General features: G+C 43.3%; 1 protein-coding gene across 1 annotated transcript in view; it reads right to left on the bottom strand.

Annotated features, from left to right (window-relative positions):
* The window catches only part of HECW1 (HECT, C2 and WW domain containing E3 ubiquitin protein ligase 1), a 179,916-nt gene that overhangs the window by 126,339 nt on the left and 34,328 nt on the right, over positions 1-19,249 (bottom strand). Inside the window, exon 3 of the mRNA XM_010001546.1 lies at positions 927-1,021. Within this exon, the coding sequence (XP_009999848.1) occupies positions 927-1,021 (95 nt within the window). The remainder of the gene's footprint in view (positions 1-926; positions 1,022-19,249) is intronic.

The following is a 19,249-nucleotide window of genomic DNA, read 5'->3' as shown; positions in this document are numbered from 1 at the left end:
CCTCAGCACCCTTGGATGCATTCCATCCGGACCCATCGATTTATGGATGTCCAGATTGCTTAACTGATCCCTAACCCAATCCTCATCTACCATGGCAAACTCCTCATCTATCTTGACTACTTCTGGGGCTATATGAATCTGGGGCTCATGGGGAAACCTTGCAGGAGTAAAGACTGAGGCAAAGAAGGCATTCAGCACCTTTGCCTTCTTTATATCTTCTGTCACCAGGGCTCCCACCTCATTCATCAGTGGGCCAATATTGCCTCTAGTGTTAGTTTTGTTAGCTATGTATTTGAAAGATACATGCTTGAAGATACATAGCTTTTTACAGCCATTTGGGCCACAGAGCTTTGCTAAACTCTAGCAAATCAAAATTGCTCTCAAGGAAACCTCAATCTGTCAAGAATTACCTTCAGTATTTTGATGGATCAGAACCTGAATGCCCACTTCTTAACACTCATGGGACCACTGTTCCTGGAACTCAGAGGCACTGCCGTGAAAATGCTCACACCTTAATTTTGAATAAAGCACCTTAACATAGGAAAATCTTAATTCCCTTTCTGAACAGCTAATGTATTTACAACACAAGGATCCCAGATGCTCTAGAGATATCACCCAATCCTCAAAAACCCCAGCAGAGAGAAGAAAACTTTACAGAATGGGATGTAGCCAGGACATCAGTACTTACCCCAAATCCGAGAGGTTACCTGTGACAGACTGAGAGCTAAATCTGTATTCTCTTGGCATACAAATCCACATCTGTACTGAAAGTCTACCCATTTTTCTGTACCACAGTGAACTGAAGGGCAAATGCTATGTTCAGTTTCCATACAAAATCACACAAAGCAGGCAGGGAAAGCAAGGTATACAGCACAGTGACAGCAGGGAATATCCACGGAAAAAAAAAGAAGGTTGGTATAACTTACAGGAGCTGCATTGTTTTTCACTGTGACACTTGGAGTTGTGGCTCGTAGTGCCCCACTCACGCCATGGTAGTATTTGAAGCAGATCTTTGTTTCAGCTAAAAAAAGAAAATTATTATAAATTAGAAGAACTGCCAGGAAGAAGCTGCGTGATCCGTTGCAGCTCATAGGCACAAGGCTGACAAAGAGTCAAATTGCAAGTGGTTTGTGCCCGTTTGGTTGGCATGTCAGGATACCTCCTGCCTTTGATCTTTTGACTTTGCCAGAGTGAAATTTACATTTTGGTTTCTGTGACTAAAATTAGTTAAAACCTGCATCTCTTCTGAGCAGTTTCAACAGACAGACCTCGGAGTACCTGATCAGCATCCTTCAGCTATATTAAGAGGAAGAAAAGTAGGGAGAGAGAAACCCTCCCTCTTCAGACATACCAAACATAATGTGCAGACAAAGTGAGAAACTTCCTTAGGAAAACGAGATTGCTTAGTTGCTCACTGCCAGGTTTCACTGAGCCAATTTTTTCTGGCCACAGTCAGGGCAAGGATGTACATCTACCCAGATTAACTGCTCTGAAAGTTACTGCATTAAAACATATTCCAGAAACAGCACGGTACCATGAGACCCTATCTTAGTGTATTTCTACTGATTTCTGAAGATTTGGATTAGGTGAGGAACACATTCTGAACTCAGAGCACTGCTTTTTGCCACACGCACCAATATTCAGATAGTCACACTAAGTAAGGGAAACACCTTTTGATAACTGTCAAGGCATAGAAGTAAAATCAGCTTCTTGTTTGATCATCCCCTTAGGACCCACCTTCTTGTCTGCTGCAAGAAGGAAAGATACTTTAGCCAGCTTCTCTGTTGGTCTGTAACTAGAAACAGATACAAATTCCTAGTCTGTGCCATAATTCCTCTTTTTCAGTTGCCTGAACCTGCTTACTTGGTGAAACACATCCTGCAGGCTTTTCTTCTGTAGTAAACTAGGATGTGAATTGTGTTGATAGGTGCCTACATACAGTCAGGACATCACAGCTATGAACTGTATGTATTTAACAGCTATATTTGTGGGATCTAAAAACCCCCTATTTAAATAGAAAGCAGCATTCACATCTTGCAGCTTTAACTTGATAACGTCATGGAAATTTTCAGATACTCCAAAATGTACTTGAAGGTGCTTCTTAACACCTTGTATTTTTCCTTAACATCTTGGTTTGCAGATGCTGCTGAGGCCCAGGGAAAACACCAACCTTTGTCTGCAGAGCCACAATTCTGCTCACTGTAACTACAGTGCCTATGCAAGAAAATACTAAAGGAATGAAGATGATCAGAGGGTTGGAGCACCTCTCCTATGAAGCCAGGCTGAGGGAATTGGGGCTGTTCAGCCTGGAGCAGGGAAGGTGCCAGAGAGACCTTATAGTGACCTTCCAAAACCTGAAAAGGACCTACAGGAAAGCTGGGGAGGGACTTTTTACAAGGGCAAGTAGTGATAGGACAAGCAGTAATTGCTTTAAACTGGAAGAGAGGAGATTTAGGAGAGATATTAGGAAGAAATTCTTCACCATGAGGATGGTGAGACACTGGAACTGGTTGCCCTGGGAAGTTGTAGATGTCCCATCTCTGGAAGTCTTCAAGGTAAGGTTGGATGGGGCTTTGAGCAACCTGGTCTAGTGGAAGGTGTTCCTGCCCATGCAGAGGGGTTGGAACTAGATGATCTTTCAGGTCCCTTCCAATCCAAACCATTCTATGATTCTATGAATGCAAACGTTTTAATGTACAAATGGCAGTCTTGTTTTAACACCAGCAACAAAATAAGTTAAATCAGTGCAGCTGTGACAAAAGATTTTTTAACCTTAAGAGCTGGGACCTCAGCCACAGATTTTGATGCTGCAATCTGCCCTCTGGTAGATCCAGTAAAAGCAACCATGCAGCACCCCAGGTGGAAGCAAAATGTGGGGACATGAAAAGTGGTGGAGCCGCTCAAAAACACAGGCCTGAATTTCTTACTCTGACACCTACACATACACAGGAGGAAAAATAAATCCTGATCTGTTTTTTGAAAGATAAAACAGTTTTAGGAGTGTAAAGCCATCCGAACTTTCAAATGTGACTTGGGAAATGAAAAACAAAGAGCTTATGTTTCCAAGTAGTGAGCACTTCTCACTTCCAGCACTGCTCCCTGAGGTGGCACCAGGGACGTACAAGCCCATCAATGAAAAGCACAGTTACAGTGCAGTTAATCTGCCACTGTATTTTCCATCCCCACAGCTCATTCTTCATCAGCCAACCAGGTGCACATTTCTGCTCACACAGTGAAAATACACACCCCTTCCACTATACACACAGACATGTGTCCCCTTTACTTCACAGCACTCCAGAAGAAGAGGAACAGTCCTTCAGCATCTCCATAAGGGCCTTTGTTGCCCATCTTGGGGATTAATTTGCAACTATGCCCCAAACAAACTTCTGCAAATTCAAGAGAATTACTTGAGGTGTCAGCGCAGCTGAGCAAGCGACCCTGCTCTTGCACCTGGGAGCAGCAGTTGTTTCCTTTTGGCAGCAAAAAAAGCTGGATGAGCTTGTGGGACTGAAAAACTGCAAGCCCAGACTGAATGTTCATGTTGTAATTTTCTCTATAGGACTTCTAACAGCTCAGCAGCTAACTCATTTACTCACTGAGAAGACAGTAAAAGCTGAGGATATTACAACAGCTAAAACATGCAGTTCTGTCTCATTATTCAAATCTTAATTTTCCTCTCCACTGGAGATTCTTAGCTACAGTTTGCATGGAACACCAAGAGCTAGAATAAAGATAAGCTGCTTTTATTTTATTTCTAATTTTTATTAGATCATGCAGTTAACAAAATATAACTTCAGGTACTAACCTGTATGACAACATTCAGACCTCACAGCAGGAAGCCTCACCATAGGTTGACAAGTAGAGAGTCAGTTACCATGTACATTGGGAAACTATGATTTAAAAGGACCTATTTAATTAATGTAAAAGTATTAGAAAGAACAGGAGGAGGAAAGAATATATCCTTATGTAGGTATTCTGGATATTAGCATTGCTGTCAAGGACAAAGATTACTAAGATGATTGAAAATGTATTTGGAAAGAACCATGTGTGTATTGAAGATTTCTTTCTGTTTAACAGATGTACTATTTCTATTTTAATTTTCAATCAAACTGCCCACATAGAGATGCAAACTGGCAACAAGGCAAGCCAGAGAGATGCAGATGTCACATCCAATTCAAAAGAGTGGCAGAGGTAGAGCCATTCATCAGGCAGTATTTGAGGTGGAGACTAATGAATGTCAAAGGTTTCATTCAGAGAGCAGCCTGACAGCAAAAAGTCTTACAGGGGCCTTCACAGCTTGAGAAATTGCTCTAGAAACATCAGGTGAATGACATTTTCTTTTTTCTTTATTCCCGCTCTCCCCAGATCTTTTTCAGATTGAAAATAATAGGAAAATGGCTATTGTCATTGGACAGATAAAACTTTCAACAAGTTTAAAGCTTGCAAAATTACATACAGTATCTTTATGTACAAAAATGCCACTTAGACCTTAGTAGGGCTTTTCTTGGCTGGGAACCATTCTTTCCAAATAACACTGTTGGTGCCATGTTTTTCATTTGAACAAAGCCCTAACATTTTAATCTATCCGAAGATTGTTCTTGTATTTATGAATCACTTCTGAGACATATCCAAAACAGATACAGTCATTCACTGGATTGGTACCATCACTTCTGCAGATGAACAGAAAGCACAGTAAGTATAGGCAAGGCAGTGATATAAATTAATCTGAATATTATCCAGCTGGCATTTGCACCTAATATGTGGTTATAAGGGCTGTTTGCACTGCAGTCTTGTATATTAGCTTGTCATGGAATAAAGAAGACCATTTAACTCTGTTCTGTTGCCCTAGCTACAAGGCACAGTGCACAGGTCAGGAGCAGATGTTGTCCAGTTAATCCTCAGCTATAAATAAATACACGCCATTGTTATTTTCATCTCAGTAATTAAGAGTAGCAGCTCACTGGATCAGGTAATGAAATTATGATGTTAAAGTCAGGAAGTAATGAGGTTAAATTCTCCTTTCAATTAGCATAAATGGCAGTTAAACTGGTATATCTTCCAAGAGATGAGATGTTTAAAGATGCTCATAAATACTCATGCCCATGGCAATTACCAAACTACTTGGCATTTTTCACAAATCAAGAACAAAACAGCACTGTATTCCCTTTACACAAGGCTTGGTATCTCATGGTGTATTATACCATGGCTGTGTTACAGCCTTCTGCTGCATTGATATAAATAAGATGGTTCCCAGTTGTATGCGCCAACCCACTGCTGTAACCATCACAGGTGCAGAAAATAGAGCTGCCCAAAGGCAGGGTAATCAGAGCCAGGCAGCAGGAGAAGCAATTCTGTTTTGCTCCTTGCACCACAGCCTGCAAGTACCTCTGTGGGCCACACAGGAGGGATGCTCCTGGGGAAGGGAGAGGAGCTGCGACATAGCCCTTCCCAAGACAGCATGCAGACCACTCCTCACTCAGAGGAAACCTCTGAGAAGTTTGAGTTTTTGCCAGAGAACAACTCTGCCATGGAGCTTCATCCCTCTCTGGAGAAGAAAAAAAAACAGCTGGCAGAAAATTATTTCTCTAGCAAAGTCCTAAGTTATCTGTTACCAAATCAGTTTTGCAAATTAACTGGAAAATTAATTTATCAGCTCAACATTACTTTCCTTGGCAATATGAATGCTGCCTCTGCCATCACCCAGCCCTTGAAAACACTCTACCTCCTTCCTAAACTGAAGTGAGAGGAGATAAAATTAAGTAGGTTCTGCTGATGAATTGCAGCTAGAGGTACTGAAGGTCGAAAGTCTCTAAGAGGTGTCCTAATTTCCACCATCCACCCATTCTTCTTTCTTGTCACTGTTACTTCTCCTGTTGGTTTATTTGATACCCTTACCCTTTTAAAGTAATTATGTCCCTATTTATCCTCTTAATTACTTCAGAGTTGTAACATTGCCCTAAATACCTTCTCAAAAGTTCACTTGCTCTTAAAATCCTCTACTCCTAACTCACTAAAGCTAGTCTGGTATCAGAGGCTTAGCTTTCACTAAAGTTGGATTTATTATATCAAATATAAAAAGAAGCATTGCCAGGATTAAGCAGTTTCCCTCGTTAAACTAAAAAACCCCTCAACCTTCCTAATGGGTATTTCAAGGAAAGCCTAAATGATATTCTAGGGGGATGGAGGGGAGGGTGGGGCAGGGAGCATCAGTTGTGGTTTGACAGGAGTGTCTGGTACTCCTGAAGCCCTTCCACAATCTTGTGATTTACTCCCATGATACTTTTTGTTTCAATTAAATATCTGGGGTGACTAGGCATTAGCTTAGCATTTCTCAGCATTGTACAACCTCTCAGGGAAGTAATGCTAGTCTTAAAAATGCAGTAATTTGTGATCGATTCAATCTATTACTAAAAGAGCTGCTCTTGCTCTTTTGGGCAAACATTGTGCATAAAAAATGAGAGGTGTGAAAAACCAGTAATGAAAAGGTAAATGAAAAAGTCTCTGGTAAGTGGATGGGAACCAAGTGAACCAAACCAGAAAGCAAAGCAATTAAGTTATGAGTCACAAAGTTTTCCCTAGAGAGAACCCAGAAGTAGAATAAACAAATATATGATATTGTACTATAATCAGATACTATGGGACAATCTTGAATTCAAGTAGCCACAGTGATCTCTGAAAGTGGAGACAGAAAGTGTCTAAATGGAGGACATAGGAAGTGAGGAGGGAGGAGAACCACTTGAACACAATGGGGACACTCAGTGAAGCATATGAAAAAATATGGTAAAGAATTACAATGGGAAGCCAAAGCACAGAGATTAAATTAAGTATGAGGTGTTGCAGTACTGGAATTGAGTAAGCACTGACCCAAAGTTGAAGGAAGGAGAGGACTGAGATTATAAGACAACCACCATGAGTGAGAATGAGACAGGGGAGAGGGGAGAAATAGTAGGACTGTCTAAATGAGGCTAAACGAAAAGAAAGCAAGGGAAAATAAACAAGGCAATGAAAGGCAGAGAGAGTTAGAAAATAAAACCCGAAGAATAAAGAGGAAAAATGTGCCCTCTCATGGAGATCTTCATGAAGCTGGAGCACAATGTATGAGCTGTATCAGAAGCTATCTGTGAAACCCGGTCTGCAAATGTACATCCTGTCCACCTCTCGTGCCTGATCACCTTTCTGCACCTGCTGCTGCCTCTAGTGCTCATCTCCTGCTTTTGAATACCACAGAAAGTGTAGAGAGCAGGTAAACAGTACAACCTAAAGAGCAGAAAGCCAGTGCTCCTGCACCAGTGTGAACCTTTCCCCAAGCACCAACAGTTTTGTGGTAAGTTTAGGTGGTTACTCCTGCTACTACATCTGCCTTGTCAGCAAATAATTAAGACACATAAAAAGATAAAAGAGAAGGTAGTTACTGGCATACCTAATTTGTACTTACAGCATCGATACATGGTACCGTTTATTTCCAGGACGTATGCCTGCTGCTGCTCCATGCAAACAACAGCTCTCATTTCTTGTGCTGTATCAGAAAAAGCTGACTGTTCCAGGAAGTGCATGTCCCAATATGCAATGGTGACACTACAGTCATCAAGCTGGTCTGCTGCTCAGCCACCTATGGAATGTTTCCTTCCTTAAGCTGTAAACTGCATCTGCTCGCAGTATTTGTTTAGTATCACAACTGCCTACGCTTTTCTGTGAGGTGCCTCAGGTTTTAGACAACTAACTGTTTAAAACCAAACAAGGCCTAAGCAGATGTGTTTCTTTAATCACAGCTGCAGAATTTCTTCCAATTTGCTGATGACTTTTTTCTTGTCCTGTTCTAAAACATGCACAAACACATGTGAAAAGACTGTGAAAAGACTTCAAGAAGCTGCAAGATATGAGATTTTAAACCCCCAACTTTCAGATTATTATAATGCTTCCAGACAAGAAAGAAAAAAAGTACCTGGAGGGAGAATTAAGGCTGATCAGTACATAGCAATTATTTCAGTCGCAAACCTTTGCAAGGAAACTGTAATAGCTCAAGAGCAACCAGTAGAACACTCAGAAAACATTGAATTGAGATTAAATATAAGCCAAAAATCTAAAATTTTCAAGATGCAGAAATGCATAGTTAGAACATTTAAGTAACCTTAACTGAAACAATAAAGAATGTATTTCAGGATCTGTAGTTGTAACTGATATGTGAAGAACAGTCCAGATGATATTAGAAATTCTATTTCATTTTCAGATGGTATATTAACAGACTGCTATTGCTTCACAAGGGTTGCACATTCAGGGCTGGAGGAATCTGCTTTATAACAGGAGAGCTGATTATTATAATTGATTATATCATTGATTCTTTGTTCTGTTGTTATTTGCGATCTGCAGACACGCTCTGCTATTGACTTGCACTTTTCATTCCTTTGCTCGATAATTTGATTCGGCAGCAACCTGCCTCCAACAACCACAAGAGTGGCACAGGAGATTAGTACACGAACAACTAACTGGTAGTAACAAATCCTCATCATCACTGGCCAGTCTCCTCTGTCCTAGCTTCCTTCACTTGTTTGAGCCCTCTGTGCTGCATGCTCCATTGATTTAATGGTACGTCCTATGCCTTAATAAAAAGGTACGCTAGGCTGAGACAGACAGGAGGTTCCCAGACCCAGGAAAGCCCAAGGGAGATTGGAGAGACCCAGCAGGAGCTGGCAGCTCCCACGAGAGAGGCTGATGTGACTGAGGGAACTGCTGGGGCAACCATGGGAGATTTGGACTTGGCAAAACTGGAGGCAACACTCAGTCGGTGAAGAGCGAAGCAGCGGCTTCTCACTGAAAGCGCGAGCAGGGCGTGCGGGAGAGCTCAGCAGTGGTCCCCACCCAGAAGAAGAACGGACACAGCAACCCTGACAGAACTGCCAGGGAAACATGCAGCCGTCCAGGTCACAGGCTGCAAGAAGTGCCAGAGCACAGTGCCTGGCAACAAGCTGCAGTTCCGAGAACTGCTGTGTCTGATGTGAACAGGTGGAGGATCTGCTCAGCCTGGTGGCAGAGCTGCGCAACCAGGTCAAAAGGTTGAGGGGCAGCAGGGAGGGTGAACAGGAGACAGACTGATGGAGCCAGGCTCTGCTCTCCTTAAAACAGAAATGGGAGCACCTATCAGAGAACAGCCAGGATCAAGGGGCCTGTGTACCCTGCCCCTGTCAGGTCAAAGGTAGAAGCCTAAATGAAGAGAATGAGTGGAGGCAAGTTCATGGTAAGGGAGCAGGCAAAACCCTCTCTTGCTCACTTTGCTGCCCCAGGTGCCTCTGAGCAACATGTACAAGGCTCTGGTTGAGAAAGAATAGCTGAATGAGGATGGGAACAATAGGCAAGCTACACCAGAGCTGTCTACACAGTCAGACAGGCCTACTGCCCGTATCATCAGCATGCAAAAGGAAAAAAAAGAAGGGTTCTACTTGCAGGCAACTCTGTTCTGAAGGGAACAGGGGGTTCAGCATGCTGCATAGACCCTTCTCACAGGGAGATCTGCTCTCTCCCTGGAGTCCAGGTTAAGGACATCACTAGAAAATTTCCTATCTTAGATTACTACCCACTACTGATTTTCCATGAGGGTGGAGAGGAAGCAGCAACTATTAGTTCAGGAACAATCAAGAAAGGCTTTGGGACATTGGGATGGTTAGTGACAGAATCTGGGGGGTAGGCTATTTTTTCTTCCATCCTTCCAATTGAAAGCAGTGACATTAGAAGGAATAGGAGCATTCAATCTATCAACACATAACTCCATGGCTGGTGTCACTGCCACAGTTTTGTTTTTTTTGATAATGGGATGGCCTACATGGCACCAGGAATGCTGGCATCAAACAGGAGACTTTCTCAAAGGGGGAAGAGGGTCTTTGCCCAAGAGTCTGCAGGGCTGATTGACAGGACTTTCAACTAGATGTGAAGGGGAAGTGGGATAATAATACCAAGATTGTCTGTGACAAGCGGCAGGAAGACATACCAGGGTTGGAAGGATGGGGTGATAGCAAGGGGGTGATGGTAAGGGCCTTCAACCTGTTGCCCTGACATATGCTGTGGATGCTGCAGCACAGTCAAAGTCTTACAGAAATGAGCCAGGGGCTCGTGAGGTAACAGTCAGGAAGGCCAAGGGGCGGCTGGAGCTGAACTTGGCAAGGGATGTAAAGAAAAACAAGAAGGGCTTCTACAGGCATGTAAACCAGAAAAGGAAGGGTAAAGGAAGCATCCTCCCCCAATGAGAAACAATGGTGAACTAGTAACAACAGACGAGGAGAAGACTGAGATCCTCAATTTTTTATTGCCTCAGTCTTCATTGGCAACCCCTGAAGAGAGCTTCATGGCTCTCAAGTTGATGGCCCACAAGACGGAGACCAGGGAGACAAAATCCTTTCCACCATAACTGAAGACAAGGTTTGTGACCATCTGAGGAACCTGAACATACACGACTCCACGGGACCTGATAAGATGCATCCCAGAGTCCTGAAGGAACTGACAGATGTAGTTGTCAAGCCACTCTCCATGATAATTGAAAACTCATGGCAGTCAGGTGAAGTCCCTGGTGACTGGAAGAAAGGAAACATCACACTCATTTTTTAAAAGGTTAGAAAGGAGGACCCTGGGAACTACTGACCTGTCAGCCTCACCTCTGTGCCTGGGAAGATCATGGAATAGATCCTCCTTGAAGACATGCTAAGGCACATGGAGGACCAAGAGGTGGTTTAGGACAGCCAGCACAGCTTTACTAGGGGTAAATCCTGCCTGACCAACCTAGAGGCTTTTTATACATCACTGAGCATGGGGAAAGCAGTAGATGTCATCTGTCTGGACTTCTGCAAGACCTCTGATGTGGTCCCCCACACCATCTCCTAAGCTGGAGAGACATGGATTGATAGGAGGAACTGTTTGGTGGATAAGGAATTGGCTGGATGGTCGCATCCAGAGAGTAGTGGTCAATGGCTCAATGTCCAGATGGAAAATGGTGACAAGTGGTGTCCCTCAGGGGTCTGTACTGGGACCAGTGCTGATATTAAGAGCACCCTCAGCAAGTTTGGTGAGGACACCAAGCTGGGTGTTGCAGCTGATATGCCAGAGGAAGAGGATGCCATCCAGAGGGACCTGGACAAGCTGAAGAAGTGGACCCAGGTGAACCTCATGAGGTTCAACAAGGCCAAGTGCAGGGCCCTGCATCTGGGCCAGGGCAACCAGAGATCTCAATACAGGCTGGGACAAGACATCCTAGAGAGCAGCCGTGTGGAAAAAGACCTGGGGGTATTAGCAGATCCAGTGCTGAACATGAGCCACGAATGTGCAATTGCAGCCCACAAGGACAACCGCATCCCGGGCTGCATCACAAGAAGTGTGGCCAGCAGATCAAGAGAGGTGATTCTGCCATGGTGAGACTTCACCTGGAGTACTGCATCCAGCTCTGGAGCCCCCAGAACAAGAAGGATGTGCACCTGTTGGAACACATCCAGAGGAGAGCAACACAAATGATCAGAGGGCTGGAGAACCTCTCTTATGAAGACAGGCTGAGGGAGTTGGGGTTGTTCAGCCTGAAGAAGAGAAGATTTCAGGGAGACCTTATAGCAGCCTTACAGTACCTGAAAGGGGCCGGTAAGAAGGCTGGGGAAAAGCTGTTCAGAAGGGAATGTAACAGCACAAGGGGTAATGATTTCAAGCTAGAAAAGGGTAGATTTAGGTTGGACATGAGGAAAAGGTTCTGTAATGTGTGGGTGGTGGGTAACTAAACAGGTTGCCTAGACAGGTGGTGGTGGTCCCATCCCTGAAGACATTCAAGGTCAGGCTTGATAGGGCTCTGAGGAGTCTGATCTAGTTGGAAATGTCCCTGCAGACTGTAGTGGGCTTGGACTAGATGACCTTTAGAGGTCCCTTCCAACCCAATATATGCTATGATTATGATGCTGCTCATACAAAGTGACATACATCTCTCTGCCTACTAATAACTGTGTTGTGATTAAGTAGCAGCATTCAGAAATTTTTCAGGTGTAGAGAACTGAACATAAGCCAGACAAAATCACATCATTTTTGCCTCATGAAAATAAAAGTATACCAGAGTTTCTATTACAGAAGATGTACAACAAAGTGGCTCTAAGCTGCTATTCAGGAAGAACATATAGATCTAATTTCAATAGGCTGTTGCTTATGTTCTACCCTCATAAAAACTGTACTGTTGGCAAGACTCATTACTAAAGAATGATAGCAGCTGGAATGGATGTGTGATCATACATACATTTCCAGCACTTCTCTGTATTTCTCTGTACAGGCAGGACATCTAACACTGATGATTACTAAAGTTGCTTGATATTTTTCATCATAAACCTTGTTTTCAGTTGCTTACACATTTTCAAGATATATATATATTTGGAAAAAAATTTTGCATGTTGGATGTATGCTCAGATCTAAGGCAGGACATCTAACACTGATGATTACTAAAGTTGCTTGATATTTTTCATCATAAACCTTGTTTTCAGTTGCTTACACATTTTCAAGATATATATATTTGGAATAAAATTTTGCATGTTGGATGTATGTCTCAGATCTACAGACATGAATGGCAAGAAAATTTCACACAGAAATTGGTAGCTGTGAATTATAAGGGAAATCCATGTTTTTTTACCTACTAAAGATTTCTCAAGACCTTTCCTTTTACCCCCCATGTTAATAGGGAACAGAAGTCACTACAATAAGCATATATCTTTTTCTGTTCCTGTAAAAGCACATTTAAATTCAGCTAACTTATGAACCTCTCAGAAAAATTCAGTTTGATATGCTCATTTCAGACATCTTTGATTTTACCATCTGAATTTCCAGGAAATCCTCTTTGTGCTGAGCATGTTCTAGACTGGTGCTAAGACAGACTTTTTCAGTACTAGAGAACGAAGCTCTTCCTGGCTGTGTGATGTTCTGGGTGCCTCTCCTGGGAGCCACAGGACTGTATCCCTGGCTATCTCCCTGCCGTGCCAAACAGCATGGAGGAGCAGTATGAACCCATTGCTGATTTGCCGCTGTTGAAGGAAGAGACCAAGGCAGTTGGGGGGATTAGGAGAATAGGGTGGGGAAACAGAAGTCAGGACAAAACTAGGTAAGATGTTGAAGAATAAAACTTGTGATTTGTGATGGCCATAGGCTTGAGTAGAGAAGGATTTGAGGGCAGCAGGTAGCAGAGCACTGTTTCAGTCTTGCTAGGACAAATGAGCACTGCCAGCTGCCTTCACAGTGGGAACACTGGACTAGATGTTGGAGAATTGTATTCAAGCTCCTAATTAAGCAGCCACAGGGAGGTGGCACTGAGATTTATGGCCAGTCTGCTGGCTCAAATTCTGTCCAGACAGGCAGGGGTTGGAATGCATTAAAATCTCCAGCCATCCAGTGGCCCTTGTGAAAGTCCAGTTCATCATTGACAAGAGTCTGTACCAAGTGCCCAGTATGTCTGGCATTTAGAGTGACAACTGGATTCAAGGCACAGTGGAGCAAGGCAAAGCTTCTGCAGACACCTGAAAGGTCAGTGGAAGGTTGCCACTGCCTGGCCAGTAGTGAAAGATGCCAAATGTCTTTAATAAAAAGCTGTTCTAGCTCTTATGTAGCTAGGAACAGAACCTGCAGATTGCACTGGAGCATATTCTCCCACTATTATCTACTTTTTAAGTTTTATTGCATAACTTGAGTAATGGAATTGAAATTTGGTTTGCTTGGACAGCTCACATTCTTGAAAACAGTAATTTCCTCCTCAAATTATCTTCAGAAATGTGAGATGGGGGAAAAAAAAAAGTCAGCCTTACCATTCCTGGTACTGAGTCATCTCTCATCCCATTGAAACCAACAGAACTATTTGCTCCGTATTGATAAAGACAGCAGGATCCAATCCAGAACAGGCAAGAATTTTACCTATTTACTTACAGTCAAACCCTATAGTGCTATCTGTCTGCTCTGCCTTTATGGAATGATAGGCATCAATTTGAATGAATGAGAGCTCAGGAGGGAGAGGGGGAGTTTAACAATTCACCTGCCTTTCATCAGTAGAAGAAAAAGCTTCTTGTGAGAGACTTTTCAGTCATTGCAAAAAGCAAGTTATAAGGGCTACACTAAGATTGAGACTTTAATGAAATTCCAGAGCCTACAGGCTATTATGTTTTTATGTAAATGAGCTTAACGATGAGTTTTTCACCATAAGCATTAGCAAGTGAGCCATTTATGTGAGAAAAACTTGCAATCATCAAAGCATTTTTAACGGTGTGCTAGCTGAGTCCATAATAACTGGAAACCATGCCTAAAGTTTGCTCTCTGATCCTAAGTGCTCCTGCACACTGCATGAAAAACAACATTGCAGGCAAAATCAAACATATGGTTCATCTATTTATGAGAGATGATCTAAAGTAACGTCTCAAATGCAACAATTACATCAGATTAAGTTTTCTAATAACACTTCTGTTTTAAAACTGCTCATCATCTTGGTGGGTTTTTTTATCAAAATTGAATAGTAGAGAAAAAAATCTCTATGCTTTCAGTACACTGGAAATGAGCCTTGCCTCACATGCAGAAAGCCATCTGTTCCACTGTATTAGTGTCCCATTAGAGTCATTGACAATATTCAGGAAAATAATTTAAACTGAACATATAGTGCCTAACTGTTCTTAATTACAGCAATATATATTAAACCACGAGATAAACAGATAGAAAATAAATATGCAGAAATACTGGCATCCCTGAGCTTTGTTCTGAGTGTCAGCAGAGGCACTGTGAGAAGCAAACTCATCTCTACTGCCCTTGTTGCAACATATCCTGTAGGTTTCCATGTATTATGTCTGCCTCAAATTAATTGTCTCCTAGACCAGGTGCCTGTGAACCATCAGCTCCTTGCTTTTATCACAGCAACAGTAGTTAAAAGTTTAAATTAAATACATATGATTTGATTAGCCTTCAGGCACAGCCTAGAGGAAGAAATAATGAATGAAATTCAGAAGCAAGTGCCTCAGACACAGCTCTCTACATCACAGCACATTTTATTCCCCTTGATCTCAAAACATGGGTGGACCAGGCACTCCTTTAGATTTATAAAAGCAGAAAATGACATACTGGGGGTCTGCAACAGGCCACCTGACAAGGAAGACTGAGCTGGTAAGGCCCTCCATAGACAAATTGGTGCAGCTTAGCATTCACAAGCTCTGGTCCTCATGGGGGACTTCAACCACCCCAATATCTATTGGAGGGGCAACACAGCAAGGCACCAGCAATCCAGAAGGTTCCTGGAATGCATTGACAACAAGTTCCTTCTCCAAGTGGTAGAGGGACCAACAAGCTAAGCTGCTATGCTGGACCTTGTTCTCACCTACAAGGATGGGCTCATGGTCAACATAAAGCTTAAGGGAAGCCTTGGCTGCAGCGACCATGAAATGGTGGAATTCAAGATTCTTAGTGCAACAAGGAGGGTGCACAGCAAGCTGGACTTCAGGAGAGCAGACTGAGACCTCTTCAAGGATCTGTTTGGTAGGGTACCAAGGGATAAAGCTCTGGAAGGAAGAGCAGCCCAAGAAACTGGTCAATATACAAGACCAGGAGAAATACATCCCAACAAAGGGGAAGGCAGACAACAATGACAGGAGGCCTGCACAGATGAACACAGAGACTTTTCTGACTCAGTCTTCACCGGCAAGAGCTCTGGCCACACCACCCAAGTTGAAGAAGGCAAAGGCAGGGACTGGGAAAAGGAAGATCTGCCCACTGTAGGAGACGAGCAGGTTCAAGGCCATCTAAAGAACTTGAAAGTGCACAAGTCCATGGGATGTGACAAGATCCATCCATGGCTCCCGAGGGAACTGGTAGGTGAAGTTGCAAAGCCACTTTCCATCATATTAAAAAAGTCATGGCAGTCTGGTGAGGTTCCCACTGATTGGAAAAGGGGAAACTTAACCCCCATTTTCAAAAAGGGAAAAACAAAGGCCTGGGGAACTACAGGCCAGTCAGTCTCACCTCTGTACCTGGCAAGATCATGGAGTAGCTCCTCCTGAAGGCTCTTTTAAGGCATATGAAAAATGAAGAGGTGGTTGGTGGCAACCAACATGGATTCACCAAGAGCGAATCATGCCTGACAAATGTAGTGGCCTTTTCCAGTGGGGTCACAGTGTCGGCAGGCACGAGAAGAACAACTGATGTCATCTATCTGGACTTGCGCAAAGTGTTTGACACTGTCCTGCACAACATCCGGGTCTCTAAATTAGAAATATATGGATTTGATGGAAGGACCACTCAGTGGATAAGGAACTGGTTGGATGGTCACACTCAGAGCTGTGGCCAACAGCTCAATGTCCAAATGGAGACCAGTGTTGAGTGGCGCTACTCAAGGGTACCAGTGTGGCTTAACATCTTTGTCGGTGACATGGACAGTAGGATTGTGTGTATCCTCAGCAAGTTTGATGGTGACACCAAGCTGTGTGGTGTGGTCAACACACTGAAGGGCGGCCAACCAAATGGACCTTGACAGGCCTGATAGGTGGGTCCATGCCAACCTCATGAAGTTCAACAAGGCCAAGTGCAACGTCCTGCACCTGGGTCAGCACAACCCCAGGCACAAATACAGACTGGGGGGAGAATGGATTGAGAATCGCACTTAGGAAAAGGACTGTTGATGAGAAGCATAATGTTGAGACTAGATGACCTTTGAAGGCCCCTTCTAACTCAAGGTATTCTATGATTCTATGAGCCAGCAATGTGCACTTGCAGCCCAGAAAGCCAAATGTATCCTGGGCTTCTGTGGCCAGCAGGTCAAGAGGGGTGATTCATCCCCCCACTCCACTTGGAGTACTGTGTCCAGTTCTGGAGCCCTCAACACAAGGAGGACATGGACCTGCTACAGCGAGTCCAGAGGAGGGCTACAAAGATGATCAGAGGGCTGGAGCACCTCTCCTGTGAAGACAGGCTGAGAGAGTTGGGGTTGTTCAGCCTGGAAAAGAGACGGCTCTGGGGAGACCTAGCATCCTTCCAGTACCTGAAGGGGCCCTGTAAGAAAGCTGGGGAGGGACTTTTTAAAAGGACATTTAAGACAATGGGTAATGGCTTTAAACCAGAAGAGGGTAGATTCTGGTTAGACATTAGGAAGAAATTCTTTAGTGTGAGGGTGGTGAGACAATGAAACAGGTTGCCTAGGGTAGCTGTATATGCCCCATTCCTGGAAATGTTCAAGGCCAGGTTGGATGGGGCTTTGAGCAATCTAGTTTAGTGGGAGGTGTCCCTGCCCATGCAGGGAGGTTGGAACTAGATGGCATTTACAGTCCCTTCCAACACAAACATTCTGTAATTCCATGATTCTATGACACTAGCCTTACAATCAATGATTAATACTTAGGAAGGTGTAAGCCATAACTTTACCTGGTGCCTCCATTGTGAAGGGAGAGGACAGCATGAAAAGGGACACCTTACAACTCCAGACTCTGCCAAGCACTGAAATGAGGGAGGATTCATGTTTTCATTTACATTAGTTGCAGTTTAATTCAAGACACCTGCTACAGCACTTCTTGAGCTAGCCTTTGATCACTTGTCTCATAAGCATAACTGAATTTCACATTAGATCATTCCTTTAAGTCCGTGTTTCTTTTTTTTTCCCAAGAGAGTCACCTTTGAGGACATTAGTGCCAAAACCAGTCATCATGGACCTCTCCGTCCCCCAGCTCCTCTTGCACTTTATGTCCTTTCTTTTGTCACTCCGCAAACTCTCCCAGTCAGAAGTCTGATTTATTCACATTTTCAAGTGCTAAGCTCACTTCAGTCACTATAAGAATGTGTTACAACAACAGTTCCTTTGTGTTTAGCAGCCAGACCGTGCGATTTTAGAACTCACAGTGTTCGCTCTGATTGGGAGCGATTACAGTCAGTCAAGCATGTGCCATACAGTGTACAAAGACAGCCTTGCAATTAAGTCCTTCAGCAACAAGACATGAATATCACCAAGAAAAATATCCATTGCACTTCAATGTAAAAGATAAGTCAAGAGTTTAAGCCCTATTATTCACAATACCATAACAAGCACTGCTTTTCTTCCTTAATACACTGATCACACTTCAGACTCGTTCCTTGTTTCCATTGCATCTCTAAAGATATCTTTAGCCTAATATTTCCATGACAACAAAGCAAGAAACGGTCAATTTGAGATGACTGAAGAAAATTCAAAATGCTTGTAGAAGCAGTCTTCTGGTGCTCACATTGTTTCAGTTACCCACATTGTTGCTTGCTGTTGCTATTTCTAATCATAATATTAAAAAACTAATTTTGATTGATCAAGAGAATTATGAGTCATGTTATCATACAACAAAAACTGTTCTTCGCTATTATAGTACGAACACCCTAATATGTACTATAGTAGGAATACTAATACTACTAATAAAGAGCTACTTCAGACTGAAGTAAGAGCTCACAGAAAAGAGCAAGGAGAGATGGTGTGGTACTCTCTGAGGCAACCGGTAATAGATTACATGTATCAAGAATGCAATGGCAAGTATGACAATTCAAAGTCTTGGCTTTACTCACTGTACTAAAGTGCAGAACTATTTGCAGACCATTACTTGAAAAATCTGGAAGACCAAAATTAAGGCCAGTATTCCAGGCAGTGGCATTAGAGGCAAAGATAACGTATCACAGAATCACAGACTCCTAGGGGTTGGAAGGGACCTCGAAAGATCATCCAGTCCAACCCCCCTGCCAGAGAAGGATCACCTAGAGTACATCACACAGGAACTTGTCCAGGTGGGTTTTTAATGTCTCCAGCCAAGGAGACTCCACAACCTCCCTGGGCAGCCTGTCCCAGGGCTCTGTCACTCAAGTTCTTCCTGATATTCACACTGAACCTCCTATGCTCCAATTTGCATCCATTACCCCTTGTCCTATCACTGGTCATCACTGAAAAAAGCCTAACTCCATCCTCCTGACACTCAACCCTTACATATTTGTAAACATTGATGAGGTCACCCCTCAGTCTCCTCCAAGCTAAAGAGACCCAGCTTCCTCAGCCTTTCCTCATAAGGGAGATGTTCCACTCCCTTAATCATCTGTGTGGCTCTGTGCTGGACTCTTTCAAGCAGATCCCTGTCCTTCTGAAACTGAGGGGCCCAGAACTGGACACAATACTTCAGATGTGGCCTCATCAAGGCAGAATAGAGGGGGAGGAGAACCTCTCTTTACCTACTAACCACACCCTTTCTAATGCACCCCAGGATGCCATTGGCCTTCTTGGCCACAAGGGCAC

The sequence above is a fragment of the Chaetura pelagica genome, unplaced genomic scaffold (assembly GCF_000747805.2).
Source record: "Chaetura pelagica isolate M959 unplaced genomic scaffold, ChaPel_1.0 scaffold7, whole genome shotgun sequence".
Classification (NCBI taxonomy): domain Eukaryota; kingdom Metazoa; phylum Chordata; class Aves; order Apodiformes; family Apodidae; genus Chaetura; species Chaetura pelagica.
Note: the sequence above shows the minus strand (reverse complement) of the source record. Positions and strands in the feature narration are given on the sequence as shown.